This window comes from Monodelphis domestica, chromosome 1, assembly GCF_027887165.1.
Source record: "Monodelphis domestica isolate mMonDom1 chromosome 1, mMonDom1.pri, whole genome shotgun sequence".
Classification (NCBI taxonomy): Eukaryota; Metazoa; Chordata; class Mammalia; order Didelphimorphia; family Didelphidae; genus Monodelphis; species Monodelphis domestica.
Window position 1 is genome coordinate 156,165,560 of NC_077227.1, and position 19,380 is coordinate 156,184,939.

Here is a 19,380-nt window from a genome sequence, read left to right on the forward strand (position 1 = left end):
CCCTGCACAGTCCAAGAGGATGTGGTAGAGTACCTGGGATGTCTATCTGTTGTCCTTCATCTTCATCATATTACCAGCCCATCTTATTTTCACATTACATATATGCCAGGTGAAGTGTTCTACTCCTGTTCTGCAGTTGATGATACCTATTCTATTCTACCATGGAGGTTATTTGGGAGCAAAGTATGAACTTTAAAAAGCTAACTGTTAGCAATGTGTCTCTTGATGGCACAGTGGATAGAGCATTGGGCCTGGAGTCAGGAAGATGAGTTCAAATTTGACCTCAGACACTAGCTGTGTGACCCTGGGTAAATCATTTAACTCTGCCTCAGTTTTTTTTTTTTTATCTATAAAATGAACTGAAGAAGGAAAACCACTCCAGTGTCTTTTGCCAAGAAAACCCTCAAAGGGGGCCATCAATGAGTTGGACATGATTGAACTGAATAATGTGTCTATTAAGGACATTAAAATATCTTGTTAATTTGTTGTCAAAATCATAGAATTTGAGAGTCGGAAGGGCACTCTCTGGCTATATAGTCTAATCCATACCCAAAAGGAATTTTCCATCTCAAGATAATCCTCACTAGCACTACCCCCAAAGCAGTCATCTAGATTCTACTTAAAAAAGATTTTCAGGGACTTTTCCTTACCAACTCTGAAGACAGCTCATTCTACTTGTGGACAGCTCTAATTGCTGGAAAGTTGTTTGGGTTTTTTTCCCTAACATCAAAACCTAAATTTCCCACCTTGCAACTTTCATCCGTTGTTCTTGATTCTGCTCTCTGGAACAAACAGAAGACATCTAATCCCTCTTCCTTATGACCACCTTTCAAATATTTGACTCTGGCTTTGTCTCCTCTGTGTATTCTCATCTCCATGCTAAAAACATCTCTTCTTCCTTCACCATTTGGATTGTCCTTTTTCTGGACACTTTCTAGCTTATTGATATTCTTATTCAGTACAGAATTGAACAAAAGTGTCTATTAGAATGTCTTGACAAGGGCAGAGCACAGCAAGACAGATATTACTCCCACCCCCACCCGCAAACCTTTAACTTCCATCTTAGAATCAACACTAAGGTGGGTAGCTAGGTGGTTCAGTGGATTGAGATCCAGGCTTAGAGCTGGGAGGTTTTGTGACAGGCTGGCACTAGAGAAAAAGTGCCAGGTGGAAGAGTGTGTGAAATTGATCATCTCAATGGGGGAGGGGCCCCAGGAGTTTGGAATCCTGAGGAGGGGAAGACTCTGGCTGTGGGAGGAGTTGGTGGGTTTTTTGGTCTTGAGAAGCCGAAGGCAGAAGGTGGAAAAAGACTTTCTCTTGAGGGTTACCCACTTTTCCTACTGGTGACTGGAAATTCTTCCCCCCATTATTTCTCAATTGAAGGGACTTTCTGTAGAGAAACCAGAGCAGACTTTACCTCATCTCCTGTTGCCCAGGAGGGAGTCAACCTGACTTTCTCTCGGGGAATTCAGGCTTCCAAGGCCTGAGTTCCCCCAAACTCGAGGAGGGAAGGAAAAGGGGTTTAGATAGAGAAAGGGACACCTTTCCCCCACTTTCCTTTTCCCATTCTTCCCTGCCTATTATGCCTTTGTATTACCTGATTAAGTTGACATTAAAAGTTATCTGTTCCCCAACCTGAGTGTGAGTGAACAGATCAAGGGGAGACCCTTTGGTCTTGAGTAGCAGAGGGGGGACAAGAGCAAATTGGGGAGAGCAGCTTTAGCTAAGGAGGGAAGGCAGAAGGGGGAAAATCTTCAAACCCCTTCTCCTCTCTCTGAGCCAACCCATTACATCTGCTATCTCCCTTGTACCCCATTTTGTGAATGGGGGGGGGTCTCCTCTCTTTCCCCCTCTCAATACTGAAAGTCTTAATTTTTAAAATACAGTTCTGGGTTCAAATCCAGCCTCAGACACTTCCTAGTTGTGTAATCTTGGGCAAGTTACTTAATCCCTACTCATTGTCTAGCCCTTGTAGCTCTTCAGCCACGGAACCAAGGCAGTACTAATTCAACAGTACTGATACTGATAAATATTACTGGTTCTAATGTGGAAGGTAATGGTTAAAAAAAAAAACAGAATCAATACTAAGTATTAGTTCCAAGGCATAAGAGGGGTAAGGGTTAGGCAGCTGGTGTTAAGTGACCTGCCCAGGGTCACATGGCTAGGAAGTGTCCAACTAGCTGCCTCAGTTATACTTCTTTTAGTGAAGCCTAAGGTCAGATGTGGTAGCTGATTTGTGATGAATTGGCAATCAACTATAAAGTCTAGATCATTTTCAAACTATTATACACACACACACACACACACATAAATATAAATCTATGCCTTCCCCATCTTGTGTCTGGGAAGTTGCTTTTTTTTTGTTTCTAAGTGTAAGAATTCACATTTATTCCTTCATCTCCTTATATTCAATGCAATGCTCTATGCTGTCAATATCTTTTTGGTGGCTGATCCTGCCATCCAGAATGTCAGCTATTTCTCTTATCATTTGTAATTTAGATGAGTGTGACCTTTATGCTTTTATCAAAATCATTGATAAAAATGATAGCAAACAAGGAGAAGAAAGAAGTATAATTAGGAATGCATTTTTTTAAAGTTCTATAAAGTGGTCATTATGGCTGTTAAGGTTCTAGAAAAAATGAAATACAATGAAACTCCACTTTTCTTAATTGAGAATAGGCAAATAATTTTCAAGGTTGGTATCACATGTTATATATTCTTTTCTCTCATACCTTGGAATACTTATTGCAATGCTCAGAAGACAAAATCAATCCAGGCAAATTACTGGGTAAGTCCAGACGTCTAAAATACCACACTAGATTCCAAAATACAATTGGGTGATGGTCTACAAAGTCTGCCACAGTTATTGCATTATCTCCTTCATTTTCCAACAAACTTTCAAGTTCTTTCCATACCACTAATGGACTAAGATAAGGGACAGTAATAGGGTCTGGACTTGGAAGGTCCCACTCTAATCCCAGTGAATCCTGTTGCAAAACAATAAAACAAAACAATTATACAATTATTAAAACATTTAAATGGAATTATCCTTTTCAACCAGCTGTTAAAAATGATATACTTTCCCACTTAAGTAGATTAGTAATAATTTTCATTATAGTTGTATTATGGGAGCTAAAACTCTTTGCTAGTCATAAGGTTATTTATTTAAATTAAAACTAACAAGGGAAATAAAAGTAGAGCTGAGGGATCAGTGTCCAAATGAAAAATACTTAAGTTCATACCGTTGCTCCTTGCAAAGTAGCTGGTAGACTGCCTGTAGGTACAATGTGGTTAAGCTTCTGGCTTCCTGTTTCTTCCTTGTCTAAGGGACCATACGTACTGATGCTCCTGGCCACTGGAAATATTGGACATTTTGATGTGTTCATATTTTGTCTCCTTCCTTCAGGGATCTGAATACTTCGGGCACATGAATTTTCTTGCTCTTTAGATTTGCTTGGGGAAGAAGAAGAATTGGTGATACTTAACAAATAGTATACATAAATCAATACATTTACTTATGCAGAGGAATATAATACAATGTACATTTCTATAGAGCTCTGACAATTTCTGAATCATAAGAAACCTCTTAGGCCATTTACTCAATCTTTTTCCTTCCTCCCATCATCTATTCTAACTTCATAGAAGAAAACCATGTTCTCAACCTAACCCCTGCCCCATTTCTCTAAGGCTTCTCTTTTCCAGGTCAAGCCTACCCTCCATCAATTCTCATTTGCCATAATCTCAAGACCTCTCACTTCTCCCTCCAAAGGAATTTTGTTGTTATTTTGTCTAGCTCTGTAATGCATCCTCTTTGTAGTTTGGCATGTCACTAATATATAAACTAATTTAAGTATCCTCATTTTTCATGTATTAGTGGGTTCCAATCATGAGTGAAGAATATTTAAACAATTATTTGTAATGCTTAAGTTTTTAAAAGAATATTTTTATACATATTTTTATAAATCTTTAATTAAACCTTGGTAGACTGACTTCCAGATTTATGCATTTTGTAATTATTTTAAATAGGCCCTCTCTGTTATTTCCTTTTGGAGTTGGTTTTTAACTATACAGAATTAAATGTTGATTTATCTTATATTCAGATAGCTTAATGAAATTTTTGTTTCAACCAGTTTTTCTTTTTTGCTTATTCCATTGGGTTTTCAAAGAAAACCATCTTTCACTAGCAAATAAAGATAGCTCTGTCTCCTCTTTATCACTCTTCATACCTTTAACTTCTTTTATCTTATCACTAGTGTGCAAGCATATCTAGTGTCATGTTATCATTTACTGGGAAAACTGACAGTGTTTCTCCATTAAAAATAGTACTTTTAATTTTATATAATACTTTTTTGAATTTTAAAAGACTATTCTACTCTGGTGCTTTGTAGAGTTTTTAAGCATTAATGAATATTGTACTTTGTTAAAAGTTTTATGTTTATTGAGGAAATCATGTGGATGTTTTATTTTTAATATGGCTATTTATATGAGCTGTTCTTCTAATGAAGCACCATCCTTGCATCTATTTTGATAAAGTTGAGTAATTTTCAAAAAGTTAATTACAGTAGCTTTTTTCCTTAGGATTTTTTATAAAGATTTTGAATTGACATGCTTTAGGGATAATAGTACACATAGTTCTTTCTATATATTTTCCTGCATTTAGTGTTAGGGATACATTTTTTCATATTTTCTTTCTCAATTTTTGAGAAAAAATTATAGAGTTTAGTTATTAACTATAAATCACATGTAAATATGAATGTGTATTTAGAGAAATAGTTCCTTATCCTCAGTCATACCAGCTTTGTGCTTCTACATATCTGATAAGCATATCATCAATGTCTTTCCCAAGTCATAGATAAAAATAAATTGTATAAGGAAAAGCATAGATCCCTGTGGTGCTGTGGTATCTTTAAAACTGCCATTACTCCATCATTAACTACATTTTGAGTTTGATTATTCAACTGGTTCTGAATCAAGCTAACTGTAGCATGTCTAGCCTATATCTCTTTTATTTTTCCCAATTCTAAGTAAATGATATATTTCTCTTGATTTGCCAAACTATCAAAAAGGGAAATGAGGTTCATCTGGCATGTTTCCTTGTTTGTTTTCAAATTTAGAAATAATTTTATTCATGTCCTGACATTACATGATTCATATCTGGGGGAAAGCCCTCCCACCTGCTCAAGAAGGAATTCTTCCTTGTAACAAGGGAAATCAATTAAACAAGAAAGCATGAAAAGAGTGACATCTGCCAATATTCTGCATATGTCTGGTCTGAGAAGGGAGGTTTCTCTACACTACAATTTCAATTGCTCAGAGTTTGGTTTCCTTTTAGTTAACTTTTACACAATTTTTTTTGGTTCTGCTTATTTTCATTTAGCATCTATTTAATGCAAATCTCATTTCCCTGAACTTCTTAGACCATATTTTCTTTCTCCTATCATTTCTCAACTGATGGACATCCTCACGCTCTCTGTAGTATTAAGGAACTAGAAACAAAGACTCTCATTAGGGATATTTTATCTTTGATGTCCATGAGGTATATGCTGGGCATTGGGGTCATTGGATCAAAGGGTATGGGCAGAAAATCACTTTTACATAATTTAAAATTGAGAATCAGAATGAATGGGTCAATTAAAAAGTCTTTCAACTACATATTAGAGTTCCTGTCTTACCATACATAGTCCCTTCAACACACACCAGTTTTCTTTCTTTTTTTCACCATTGACAATTTGCAGAGTAAAGTAAAACCTCAGAGTTGTCTAAACTTGCATTTTCTCTCATTCTTAGTAGTATGGACCACATTTCCATATAATCATGCATAGTTTGAAGTTCTTTTTTGAAAACTACTTATTTATATTCTTTGACTATATATATCTACAGGGAAAATACTCTTGGCATAACCTGTTATCAATGTAGTTTTGTGTGATTCTGACTTCTTTTTCTAGACATATTCATTAACTTCCTTTTGATTCTTCTTATTTTTTCCAGGAATCAAAATTAAGTTAATTGACTTACTATTTTTAGACTGCACTTTCTATCCTTTTCTCAAAACAGAGGCATATTTGACTTTCTTTAGTCCTACATTATATTTTTCATTCATTGTGACCTTTCAAAGATCATTGAAAAGTAGGTTAACAATCAACAGTTCTTAAAGTACTCCAAGATATAATTTATGAATCTGGTGACTTGAATTTATTATAAAGGGCTCTTTTATAATTTCTTTATTTATTTTGGATTTTAAGATATATTAATTATTTTTGTATTTTTCTTTTGAGTCTTAAAAACTCATTCTCCTTGACAAATAAAACAAAAGTAAAGCTAAGAATAAAAAAGTTCTTCCTTTTAATCATCATTCATGCTTATGTGCTATCCCTCTTCTGAGTCTTCTTTTCACCATATACTTTGCTATTATCCTTAATGGTCTTAGCCAATTTCAACTCATTGAGCTTTGATGTTCCTGACATGTTTCTTACAGGACTGTAATGTTCATTTTCAATGACTTAGTCTTGCTTTCATCTTCTAAATAAAAATCTAGGTTTATTAGTTGAATATATATCATTCTCTTTAGACCAAGCCATCTTTCTTTTTTTACTGGAATTGCTTCTCTTTAGAAGTTAAAATTGCATTCTTGAGGGCTTTCCATTCCTCTTTCATTACAGAATTTTTATTCCATGGAATCTTACCTGGTCTTTCCCTATAAATCCTTTTAATATTTTTTCTTTAATTCTATGACAAATGTCAAATTGTGCTGCACTTTTGCCTCCTCTATGGCAAATTCTAAGAGTGGTCACTGTCCTCTTCTTCCCCTTCCCCGAAGCAAATAGTTCTTTCTTGGTTGGAATTAAGTCCAGAATAAATATGCCTCTTGCATATTTATTTGTGTGCCTTTTAATCTCTTAACTTTCCAAGGATGAAATTATCATTAAGGCAAGCCAAGACTTTATTAATTGCTCCATTTAAGACAAAGATTCCTGTAGATGTCTAGGTAAATAAGGTTCTCCATCTCTACTATACTATCACTTGAATCTTGTGATCTGTTGTTCAAATTCTTTAATAATTTCTTATGGCAATATAAATTGTTTCTGCTTTTGTTAATATTCATTCAAAATCTCTCTCTCTCAAACTCTTACCTTCCATCTTGGAATCAATACTATGTTTTGGTTCTGAGGTAGAAGAGCAGGAAGGGCTTGGCAATGTAAGTTAAGTGACTTACCCAGGGTCCCACAGTTAGGAAGTGTTTGAGGTCAAATTTGAACCCAGGACCTCCCATATATTGGCCTGGCTTTCTACCCACTGAACCACTTAGCTGCCTCCAATCCAAATGATCTTAATACCACTTCTACACTGATTCTTGGATTTCCTCACATGAGCATTTCTTTTTCATATACAATGTTTTTCTGTCCCCATCCTTTAGTCTATTGTATTTAATTTGAATAGAATATATCCTTCCTAAGCAATACTTCCAATTATAGATCCTTTCCCATAAGTCTCAGTAATACTAAGGAGGTTAAATAAGTTTTTTTTCTACCTTGCTTGTTATTCATATTTTTTGAATTTGATTTTAGAGATTTAAGGTGAGTTTTGCTGATCTTTCCTTTCTTTGTATAGCTTGAGTATATTATTGGGCCATTCTATTATTCTTCTGTAGCTATTGTGGCTATTCTTTATACTTAATTTGTTAGGTATAGTTACATAGTTCTCTCCTTTCCATCTTAATATAAACCCTTTGGATTAGATTTGTTGGTAAATCTCCAGGATCTCACCCTTGGTCTAGAGCCTGTTGTTTGCATCATTTAAGTTGTGGTTCAGAAATCCAAACTCTGTCATTAATAATATTTTTGAATAAAGCCTGTGACTTTAATGGACCAAGTGAGGCCACTCCTTTTATCAATGTGGTTCAAAATCTTTTCTGCATGTTGGAGACTTAAGAGTTCTCAAATATTTTTTTTGTTTATCAGTTGTTCACTTGCCTTTACTTTTCACCAGCACATTGATGAAAGAATCTCTAAATTGAACCCCTAAAACTTTCAGGTTTTTGGCCAGGGTTTTCATGATCATTAGCAATACTTTCTAGATTTTTTTCTGATAGTAGCATTTCTCTTCATGTGAAATCACCAGGGATGGGAAATAGTAATCAAGTTTGATAAGTTTGTGGAGGTTCTCTATTAAGATTTGGCTATATGAGTGCCAGGTAGACAAAGATCACTTTATTGATAATATGAGGCTGACAAATAGTTCTCTTAGTATACTTTAGCTGAGAACTACTGACTATCAGAATCACAGAATCATAAGCTTAGAGCTAGAAGAAATCTTAGATGTCAACTAAATCCAATTCTCTACTTTTACAGGAGACAAAGACACTGAGGCCCAGAGATGAAATGACTTTACCCAAATGTCACAGCACTCTTGTGTGAAAGAGCTGGAGTTTGAACTCAGGTCCTCTGACCTGAAATCTCTTCTCTTTTCCTTCTGGACTTACCAGATGCTCTCTTTTTCCTGAAAAGCCCCTTTGGATTCATATCATCATCCCTCATAGCACAAGCACCTGTTTCTGTCTCCAAAGTTTGGAATATTCCCTTCTGCAGAAAGGGCCTCTTGTCTTTCTTGGTTCTGACTAGTCAGTAGTGCTTCTCTCCATTCTCCCTGTGGCATATTTTTCCACTTATAAACTTCCTGACATTGTTTGTACTTCTCTTCAACCTCTGAACATCCATTTTCTTTGTTTTCACCTTGAAGTCCTTCTTTATTTTAAAGGAATGCTGACTTCTCCCTAATAACCTGCATAGTGGAGAGGAACTCTTTGGCCTGCTCCTAAAAGAGAGGCCAGCCTGCGCTGAGTCCAGCCAGCCATTACTTTGATGTGGCAAAGGCCTCTCCTGAACTCTTTGTAGCTGACCACAAGACATGAGCTTTGCCTTACTTTCTGAAAGGGAGCTCCTCAGTCACCAGTGGTTCTAATGGGGGGGGTCTTGAAGCCAGCTTCCAGAATGAGCGATGTGACACAGTGCTTGGCAGACTGAGCTAATGACCTTGGTTGAGAGGCTTTCTTTGGTGGTTCCTGACTCATCTGATTTTTTGTGTGTATTTCTGTTCTTTCTGGGGACACATTTTTTCCTCTTAAGGATAGGTAACAATAAAGAATGCATATGTTTACTAATTTCTTGCAAACATAAAGATAAAATAAATTTTTTGAAGATTCCAGTTTCCTATGAACTTTGCCTTTGGAAAAGCAGCCATCACTATATTTATAAACTTTACAATTCATTTTGGTGACATTTCAACATATTGCTTTTTATTGAAAAGTTTATATGTTTATACCCTGGCATGTAGTCTACTGATCCATTCTAATGCATTTTCAAACAACTGAAGGAGGTGAAAATTTTCCATCAGGTTCTAGTTATGATCTTCAGGACAGTTAATTCCTTTCTGAAAGTATTAACTTCTTTAATGGTCTGTTCTTTGAACAACCTAAGACTGTACTATAAAAGATAACCAAGTATATACACACATAAGTGACATATTTTATATGTGACACATATAAAATGGTGGAAGTATGTAATACCATATAACCATAATTACCTTTTTGTATGAAAATTCTCTTGAACAGAAATAGCAACACCTGAGGCTGATGAAGAAATGCAGGACTTCCTTGTCTGATTTGAACATGATGATGGAAAATGCATATTCTCAGTAGATGGGCTGGACTTTAAAAAATACCTACAATTTAAATGACAGATGTTTAAAAATGTTTTAAAGACAAATTATATAAATATAAGGCTCTTTAAATAATAATAACAATTGTCATTTTTACAAGTAACATTTATATAGCACCAGGCACTGTATTTAGTTTTTTACAAATATGATCTCACTCAATGTTCATGACATCCCTGTCAGATACGGTTATTATCACCCCTATTTTATAGTTGAGAACATCAAGGCAAACTGAGACAAGAACAAAGACATTAAGGGAAACAAAAATTTGCCAGTAATCTAGCCAGTAAATATAAAGAAAGAGAAAGGTTATTACCTGCCAGGTCGTCGTAAATCTCTTATTTCAATATTTAGAAAAGGTAGGAAAAGATTTCCACAAAAAGGGCATGTGGTATTGAGATTTGAATCATCTGCTGTCCAACCAGCCATGATTTCTTCATCATGTACAAGGCAGTCACAAGTTCGACACCTTGAACAACTTGATATGAGAACCTAAAGAGAAAAAAGCATTCTCTTAAAATTTAGTAATTTATGTATTTTGTGGTCAAGTCTTGAACTAATCCTTGAGTTGCTCTCTAAACAAACTAAATTAAAATGAAACCTAATTCAATAAATAAATTTATCAGGAGATTAATATTTAGGAATCATTTGAAGGAGGTAGGAAAAATATAAAATCCTAGTTCTGTCATTTATGTGCTTTGTGACCTTGGGAAAACTACTGGGCATCTCTGGGCCTTGGCTGTTTCCTCTGGAATACGAGAATTTTAATGACAGTACTTTACAGGTTTGTCTGAGGATCAAATGGAAATGTATGGAAGATGGTTTATAAATCTTAAAGTCACATAAGGTAAGTTGTTATTATTTATAATGATGGTGCAAGAAGAAAAGAAAATTAGTTCATTGTCCCAAAAATTTCACAAATGATTCCACTAGAAGTATGAATCTAACCTGGCAATTGTACAGTAAAACCTCATTAATTTGAAATCTAAGGCAAGGGATCAGAAAAAGATTCTGAGTAAATGACATTCATATGGACAGTTTTATTATAAAGTAATATTGCATACTGTCTGGAGGTTGGTAGGTACTCCAAATTAGAAACCATCGTATAATTATTTGCTGTACTGGTAATTTTATCACTATAAATGTTCTATATCTTTCATGTTTAAGACATTATAAAGCAGTAAGTTGTAATAACAAAGTATGCTCTACTTATTTACTAATATGTATTTTATTTTTCATTTATTTATAATTTTGTGAAGGGACTTGGGTATGACCTGTATCCCTGCACTCTAGCATGGGTCACAGGACAGTGACCTAGGCACTTGTCCTGGAAATGATGGGGAATTTGATCTGAGTGTAAAGGGAGAAAATAAAGTGGGGGATGTAGGAAGGGAGGGGTGTCTCTATATTCTCTTGGTGCAGGGTGAAAGGAAGGTGGCTAAGGGAGCCATGTGGAGAGCACTCACATGGCTAGAGAGAAAAGGCTTTTTCTCTCTGTCTTCTCTAATAAATGTAAATATTAATACACTCTATGGAAATTAAGGACAAAAGTTTAAAGTAGTTATTACAGAATTTAACTTTAAACAGTATAAAAATCAATTAAACCAATTTTTTAAATGATTTAATTTTAAAACAGAATTTGAACATACTTTTAACTAAAGTTTCTCAATAGTTACTCTCTCTGTGTTCTTTCCAATCTTTGTTCATCCATTCACCCTTATTTGTATACATAGTTTTCTTTTTATATAGTCAAAGACAGAACCATTCTTTTAGTCCTTTCTTAAATTTGTCTTTTTGCATTTTTCTATATTTCTTTATATTATTTATTTATAATTCTTAATTGTATTTTAATATTCCACCATACTGATAGATAGCACAGTCTATTTAGACATTCTTCTGTTAAGACACCTAGGTTGCTCCTGTTCTTTTCTATTATAAATGATGTAGTTAATATTATATTACATAGATTAAAATAATGCTCCAAGGTATAATTCATAACAGTGGGACAACTGGATTTAGAATACAATTATTGTTCAGAAAGACATTCTTCTATAGTGGGACAACTGGGTTGTTTTCAGTTTTTTGCTTTTTGGGAGACTTTTTTGACCTATGACTTCTTATGCATTGAGACTTCATGATGAACAAATTTCCTCTATTAAGCAATTGCTTTGCCTTTCCTTGACTGACAGAACTGACCATGGTGCTGTATGATGACTTGTCCAGGATCACTTGGTCATTTGACATACAAGTGGAACCTGAATCCATGGCCTCTTTCAAAGGCTGACTCACTATCCAATATATCATGTTTCCTATCATTCTGAATGATGTAGCAATTAATTTTTTTGGATAATATTTAATGGTCATGGGGCATATTCCAAATAATGGGACTATTTGGTCAAACAGTATGATTAAAAAACAAACCAATCCAGAAAACCAGATTGCTTTCCAGAAAGATCCCATGAATTTGTAGTGTCAACAGCAATGTATATAGATATGTGGAAGTTCCTGCTACAATGTTCTTTTGTTATTTCTGTTTGTTTATTTTTGGCATTTTGACAATTTGAGGTGGTACTTTATTATATTACTCCAATTTTCATTTCCCTGAGTAGAATTTTTTCAGGTGATTATTTACAATTTGCTTTTTTTTTTTTAAAAACCCTTCTGTATTAGAATCAATACTAAGTATCAGTTCCAAGGCAGAAGAACAGTAAGGGTTAGGCAATTGGGATGAAGAGACTTGTCCAGAATCACATAGCTAGGATGGGTCTGAGGCCAAATATGAACCTAGGACTTCCTGTCTCCAGGCCTGGCTCTCTATCTACTGAACTACCTAATACCTTACCCCACTCTCATGTTCTTTTATAAATGTCCTGTTTGTATTCTTTGACCCTTTATCCAGTAGGAATTACAGTGTACCTTAAATATTGGTATCAATTCTTTGTAAAATTTTTATATCAGATTTTATATACATATATAAAATATTTTCTACTGAAATATGTTATATAAATAAAATGTATTATTTTTCACTTTTATCTTGGCCACATTGCTAATAATAAGAATAATTAAAATTAGAGGTAGGTGCTATTATAATCTACATTTTACAGGAAAGGAGGAAACTGAAGCATATAGATATGAAGTGACTTGCCTAGAGCCACCAAGTATTAAGACAGATTTGAACTCAGGTCTTCTTGATTCCAGATCCAGCACTCTATCCACTGTGTCACCTAATGCCTCATACCATTATTTGTTATGTAGAAATTTTGTGTAATTTAGTCCACCCATTTTTTAAAAAAATAACTTCTTTAAAAGATAAAGATTTATCTCCTCTCTAACAAAAAGATAACTAGATATTTTTTCTCAGAACCTTTTAATGCTTTTTTAAAAGTCTGGTTCTTTGATAAAGCCAGTATTGTATAAACTGTGGATATAAATTAATTTTATACTATACTGCCATCCAGTTTTTATAGATAATGTAGTATAATGGACTGAGTGCTGGTTTTAGAGTTAAGAGGAAGGACCCAGATTCAATTCTTGACCCTGACATTTACTATCTCTACAGTTTTTAATTTCTGAGTCTCAGTTTCTTCATCTCTAAAACAGTAATTTTACCTTAAAGGGCTCCCATGAGGCTACCATGGGAAATAAATAAGGTGTTTGCAAAGTACTTTATAAACTGTAAAGTATTATATATTAGCTATAACTGTCAACATATTATATCAAATAATAAATTTTTTGTCTATTTTATGTAGGTTTAACAAAAATAAATATTATATATATTTGATTCTATTTCTGAGTTCTTTAGTCTGCCTCATTTATTTATTTCTAGTTTTTCGGTACCACAAAATTCTAATTATTTTAATATCTGAGAGGACAAGTCTCTCAACTTCAATGTTTCCTTTTCAAAAATTCCCTTGATATCCTTGACCCTCAGATTTTCCTACATTTTGTTAAGATTTATTTGGATCTATAAAGAAATCCATTGTTATTTTGATTCTGCTAATTTGAATTTGAATCTGTAAATCAATTTTGGGAGAACTGATATTTATATTAGATTCATAATGCTTCATCCAGCAACACTGCATAGCCTTCCACATTCAATTATTCCTATATTTTGTCCTTTACTCCATATCATTTCAGTTGTGCAGTTTCAAAGATATTATTTTAAAAGAATTCATACCTCCATAGCATAGTTCTGGAAGATATTTGTACTACTTGTGCTGCAAGAAGATGCCAATTCTGATTTTCCAGGTAAAACAAACTTTGACAGAGGACCTGTTCATTGTTAAAAGACAGCAAACAAAATCTTTCAAATATGAGAATAACTTATAGGAGATAGCTTTAAAATAACTGTATACAAATATATTTTCATAAATGAAATTATCATTTTAGATTTCAGAAATAATAAATCAACAGGTATTCTATATATGGGGTAAAAACCTTTATGAAATGAAACCCCAAACATTACTCAAGACAGAAAAAAATTTCTACGGCATAAAACAAAAAAAATTTAAAATGTACTTTCATATGTATATTTTAGCTGCCAAGGAAAACAAATTGCAATTCTACTGATTTGTGTAAATATTAGGTTCACTTAATCAGTGTAAGAGAGGAATTCGTAAAAAAGAGAAATCAGATCTAGTGAAGCAAGAAGAAAAACTCAGGATTCTAGTGAGAGAACAGAAGCTGAGAGAACTAAAAAAAACCTGACAACTCAGTACACTCCTCCAGCTGAGAGCCTGAGAAGAGGATCTCTAAGGCTAGGGGGTCCTTCGGGATATCAACTGTTCCCAGTGAACCCCTGAAATATATTACTCAGCTTAAGACATCATAGACTGGGACTTTGAAGGAAGCCATCTACTGAGAAAACTCCTCTCCAGAGATTATTCTCCACCTCTCTCCTCAAGTTGTCCTGAATTCCATTGCTCTAACTAGATTAGCTCAGGAGTAGGGACCAAACCAGCAGCTGACTAGAAGAGGGGTCAAGGCTGAGAGCCTGGACCCCTGAGATTTGGGGGGGTCAGTGCCAATCAGTAGGGATTCCTAATACCCACTTCTGTCACCTAATACCATCATCTCTCCCTTCCCTGAGTGATCCCAAATAAAGTGTTACTACTTAGATCAGGTCTGCCTAGTTTCTGACTAAGGAAGGGAACTGAAGATTTGGGGAGAACCATAACTCTCCCCAAAAAGGAAGGTTAACTCAGGATCCTAGGAATCTAAATAACTAGATCCAAAGGAGTGATCCTCTCCTCTGGATAGAGGAGTAACTTCAGGTTTTGTGGGGGGAGGAGAAGTGGCAGTTGGTATACTTGAAGGACTCAGAGACAAGAAGGTCCATCTGATCTCTCAACTATAGCTGAGACCAAGAAGGGAAGCTGTGTGCTATTTCACTAAAGCTCTTGCCTCTAGTTTTAACCTCATATTCTGTCCCTCAAAGAGACAAAGCCAGGTTGCCTTCCCCAAGGGGAAGAGAAGGAAAGATCAATTTCTTCCCTCTCTCCATTCTCTCAACTCTTTTTTTCCCTCTTTCCAGTTCCCCAGTGTAGGTGTGTGTGACAGCTCTTACTGGCCATATATTACATCAGTAAACATTTCTTGAATATCTACTGTGTAGATCTAAGAGGCATTCTAGTTATATGTTGTGAAGGCTTAGGAGACATCATAGATGTATGTAATATAAGGTAAGCTCCTTAAGAGGAAGGGCTATTTTTTACTTTGTGTTTTGGTTTCCAATAGTTACCACTCTTAGGTCTCTTACTATCCATTTGACTACTACTTCTCAGTCTCTTTCACTGAATCATCATCTGTGTCATGGTTCCTAACTGTTGGTGTGTTAAAAGGCTTTTTCCTGAGTTCTTTCCCTTGGTGATTTTATCAGCATCATCAGTTCAATTGTCATCTCTATGCAAATGACTCATATCAGTATATCAAATCCAAGTCTTACTTCTGAGGTCCAGTCTCACATCATCAACTGCCTATTGGACATTTACTAGGAAGTATCATTCTCAAGCTCATCATATGTCTAAAACAGAATTCATGATTTTCCTGCCCAAATACACTCCTCCAAACTTCTTAGTTTCAAGGGTACCACTGTGCTTTCTATCACTCAGGTTTTATTAGGATGATATTAGAAAATAAGTATTGTTTTATTGGTTTAGAGATAAGAAGTACAGTGGCTGGCTTGAGAATTAGAGTTTGAAGCAGAGTTGAGAGAGAGGTTAATTTCAAATGTTGACAGTTATAACGTTTTCTGTGTCAATTATTCTCTCTGGCAGTTGGCAGTTGTTTTCTGGCAGTTGGCAGAGGCACTCAGAGACTCTATCTCAGGATTGGAGGAGATAACATCTTTGCTTCTCGCTCTCTGTCTGAGGGAAAGACCTGAAGGATTTTGATGTTTTCCTTTTCCAACTTGGGAAACACTATTGACTATCTATTTCTGTCTTCACAAATTGGTTTATATCTGAGAAGACCAAAGAAAGATCTGGTCTTTGGTTTGCACTCTGAATCTGTTAAGGCTCAGAGTCCTAATGTGATTCTTGTTGAGACTCAACCAGCTAGACTTTGTTATTTTATAACTATAAGGCAAAGTTAAGAATTATAAGGATAATAGGGGTAGTTTTATTTAGAATAGTATAAATTTGGGTTAGTCAGATCAGGGAGGATTAGTATAGCCTTGGAAACACAGGAGAAGTGGTTCCTTGCAGAACCAGGGAGTTTATTTGGGTGGATTTAGAATCCCTTAGAATTAGAAATCCTTTCTATCCTTATATATTTCAATATATATATATATATATATATATATTTTATAATAAGAGTCTCTTTACCATCCTTGCACCTAGCCCTGAAGAGAAGTTCACATTTGAGCTTTACTTTATCACTGAAGATCTATCAAAAGTATCTGAACAGTTTTGAACCGGTATTGGCATACATCTCATCTATTTTTATAACTTGCCAATTTTTATTTTTATAGTTTGCAATCTTGGTGTCATCCTCAACTTTTCACTTTTACTCATCCCACAAAAAACCAAATGCAAGATGCCAAACCCAGTCATTGTTATCTCTACATTTCTTGTCTATGTCCCTTCTTTACCTTCTTTACATTGTCAGAGCTCAAATTCAGCCCAACGTTATTTCTTGCCTAGACTCTGTTAATATCGTGGGTCTTCCAAGTCTTAAGTCTTTTCCCTACTCCATTCCATCCTCCATAGGGCTTTCAGTGTGATTTTCCTAAAGCACAGTTTTGATCATATTATTCTCCTCTATAAACTCTTAAGGACTATTATCTTGAGAATCAAATATAATTCTTTCACTTGGCATTTAAAGTTCTTTACAGTGTGGCTCTTTTCTAACTGTCCCATCATTATGCTTCTCTTTACATTTTGTAGAGCAGCCATGCTGGCCTACTTGCTGTCCTTTACACTGCATGCTCCATTTCCTGTATTTCTTTTGGCTGCCCCATCTTATGACTAGAATGCTCTCCTTCCTTCCCTCCATCTCTCAGAATCTCCAGTTTGATTTAAGACTCAGTTAAACGGTCACTTTTGACAGGAGGCTTTTACTGGTCTCCCCTGACCTACTGGTGTTTCCCTATCCAAGGTCACATTGTATATGCTTTGTAGCTACTTTGTATATAACCAAAAATATAGGTTATCTCCTTTAGCAGAATGCAAAGCTATTGTTGGCAAAGAAAGTTTTCATTTTTGTCTTTGTATTCTCAATTCTCAGCAGAGTTATAAGCAAATGCTGATTGATTGAGTTCAGCCTAAAGGTTTTTAAACTGCTAAACTTGTGTTAAGATTTAAAAAATTAATAGAAATTATCTGTTTTATAACTATATTATGACTAAAGTAAAAAAGATTCTAATTCTCCAGTTCACATACTATAATCTAGAGGTAGAGGTATGTATTTAAGGGTCAAGGTAAGGAAGGAACAAACACTAAGAGAGCAGTCTTCAGAAAGCTTATGGTGGGGTGGAAAAATTTTGCATTTTTTTATTCTGTCAAAATAATCCTGCAATCCTTATTCAAAAGATGCTCTGTCTCTTTCAGTCTTCAAAATGACAAATTAGAGGGGTTCATTTGCTCCCTCTCTAACTAAAAATGAATTTCTAGCTTTGTTCCTCCTACTTTGTGATCTTGGACAAGTAGCAAGGTCCTTTACAGGCCTCAGTTTTTTTATCTGTAAAATGAGGGAGTATAGTAAGTAATGTCCAAGGATACTTCTAAGCACTGAACATTGAGAAAGTGAGCCAGGTAGAAATATAATATTCAGGGGGGAGATGAGTAGCTCAGTGGATTGAGAGCCAGGCCTAGAGATGGGAGGTCCTAGGTTCAAATCTGGCCTCAGACCCTTTCCAGCTGTGTGACCCTGAGCAAGTCATTTAACCCCTATTGCCTAGCCCTTACCACTCTTCTGCCTTGGAAACAATACACAGTATTGATTCCAAGACGAAAGGTAAGGGTTTAAAAAAAATTTTTTTTTTAAATATAACATTCAGGGAAGCATTTTAGTACTAGAATGAGGAATTGTTACATAAAAGAAAATGATTTAATATTAATTTAATACTATTAAATGCTATTTAATACTATTTATATATTTATATATTAAGTTTCATAGACTGGGACTTTGAAGCAAAAGAGGCTGCAAATGAAATAAATATGATTATCACAATAATAGAATTATTAAGACAAACCCTCGCAAGAGGTAGTACTTTCCAGACTTGTTCTACTAAGTCCAATTCCCTTTGTCTCTGAAGTGACAGTATTCTCTTGAGGGGAAGGCATTCCTTCAAACTCATTGCAAACATCTTCATCTGTTAAAGAGGTAGATTCAGAATCTAGGGCTCCAACTGAAGAAAGACTGGTTCGATCTGAATTCTGATCCTAATAAGACAATTGTTTATTATTTTTTTACCTGTAGAAAGTTTACTATTTTTAAGTAAAAATAATTAGTTTAATAATGCTCCTTTACCAACATGACTAGCACTGTGTAGTTTCAACAGGAAAAAGGATAATTAAAAAAAAAAAAGAAATATATCTTTCATGGACTGTTTTGAGAAAAACACAATTTGCTTCAAGACTTGTTTACCAAGATGTATGTCTATCACAAAGTGAATCCAGATCCACAAACTATCCTAACAATAAACCTGAGCTTATACAAAGTGATCTTTCTCATTCCGAATAATTTTATTTCAGAGTAATATGGTGAAGAGAAAAAGTTATTTCACACTAACACATTTAAATATATTTTCTTGGCGACTTTGAGGAAACAACTTGCACTCATTTAAAAATGTTTCGGCTTCATTTCATTACCTGTTAATATGCTCTGAAAAAAGCGAAATGCACAAAAAGGCAATCAATGCTAAATAAAATAGAAGATTTTAAAGGAGTTCTTTGTCTATAATAATAGTTGGACAAATAATCTTTAATATTTGATTGAAATTAGTGTGGTGTTTCTTTTTAGCTCTAAGCTCTAACTAGCAGTGAGTTGGGAAATAGCTGGTTAAAGGAAAAGGCTTCTTTTGATTAAAAAGAAGTATGGTTTAAGGCAGGGATCTTCAAACTATGGCCAGTGGTCCATATGCGGCTCCCTGAGGCCATTTATCTGGCCCCCACCACTCTTCTGGAAGGGGCACCTCTTTCATTGGTTGTCAGTGAGAGGAGCTCTGTA

General features: G+C 34.9%; 1 protein-coding gene across 8 annotated transcripts in view; it reads right to left on the reverse strand.

Annotated features, from left to right (window-relative positions):
- Positions 1-19,380, reverse strand: part of DENND4A (DENN domain containing 4A) — a 174,222-nt gene that overhangs the window by 9,310 nt on the left and 145,532 nt on the right. For all 8 annotated transcript variants that reach the window (XM_007479594.3, XM_016427162.2, XM_016427160.2 and 5 more), the window contains 6 exons: positions 18,404-18,593; positions 13,889-13,983; positions 10,028-10,203; positions 9,580-9,717; positions 3,243-3,453; positions 2,733-2,987 (listed from right to left, as the gene is read on the reverse strand). In XM_007479594.3, the coding sequence (XP_007479656.1) occupies positions 2,733-2,987; positions 3,243-3,453; positions 9,580-9,717; positions 10,028-10,203; positions 13,889-13,983; positions 18,404-18,593 (1,065 nt within the window). The remainder of the gene's footprint in view (positions 1-2,732; positions 2,988-3,242; positions 3,454-9,579; positions 9,718-10,027; positions 10,204-13,888; positions 13,984-18,403; positions 18,594-19,380) is intronic.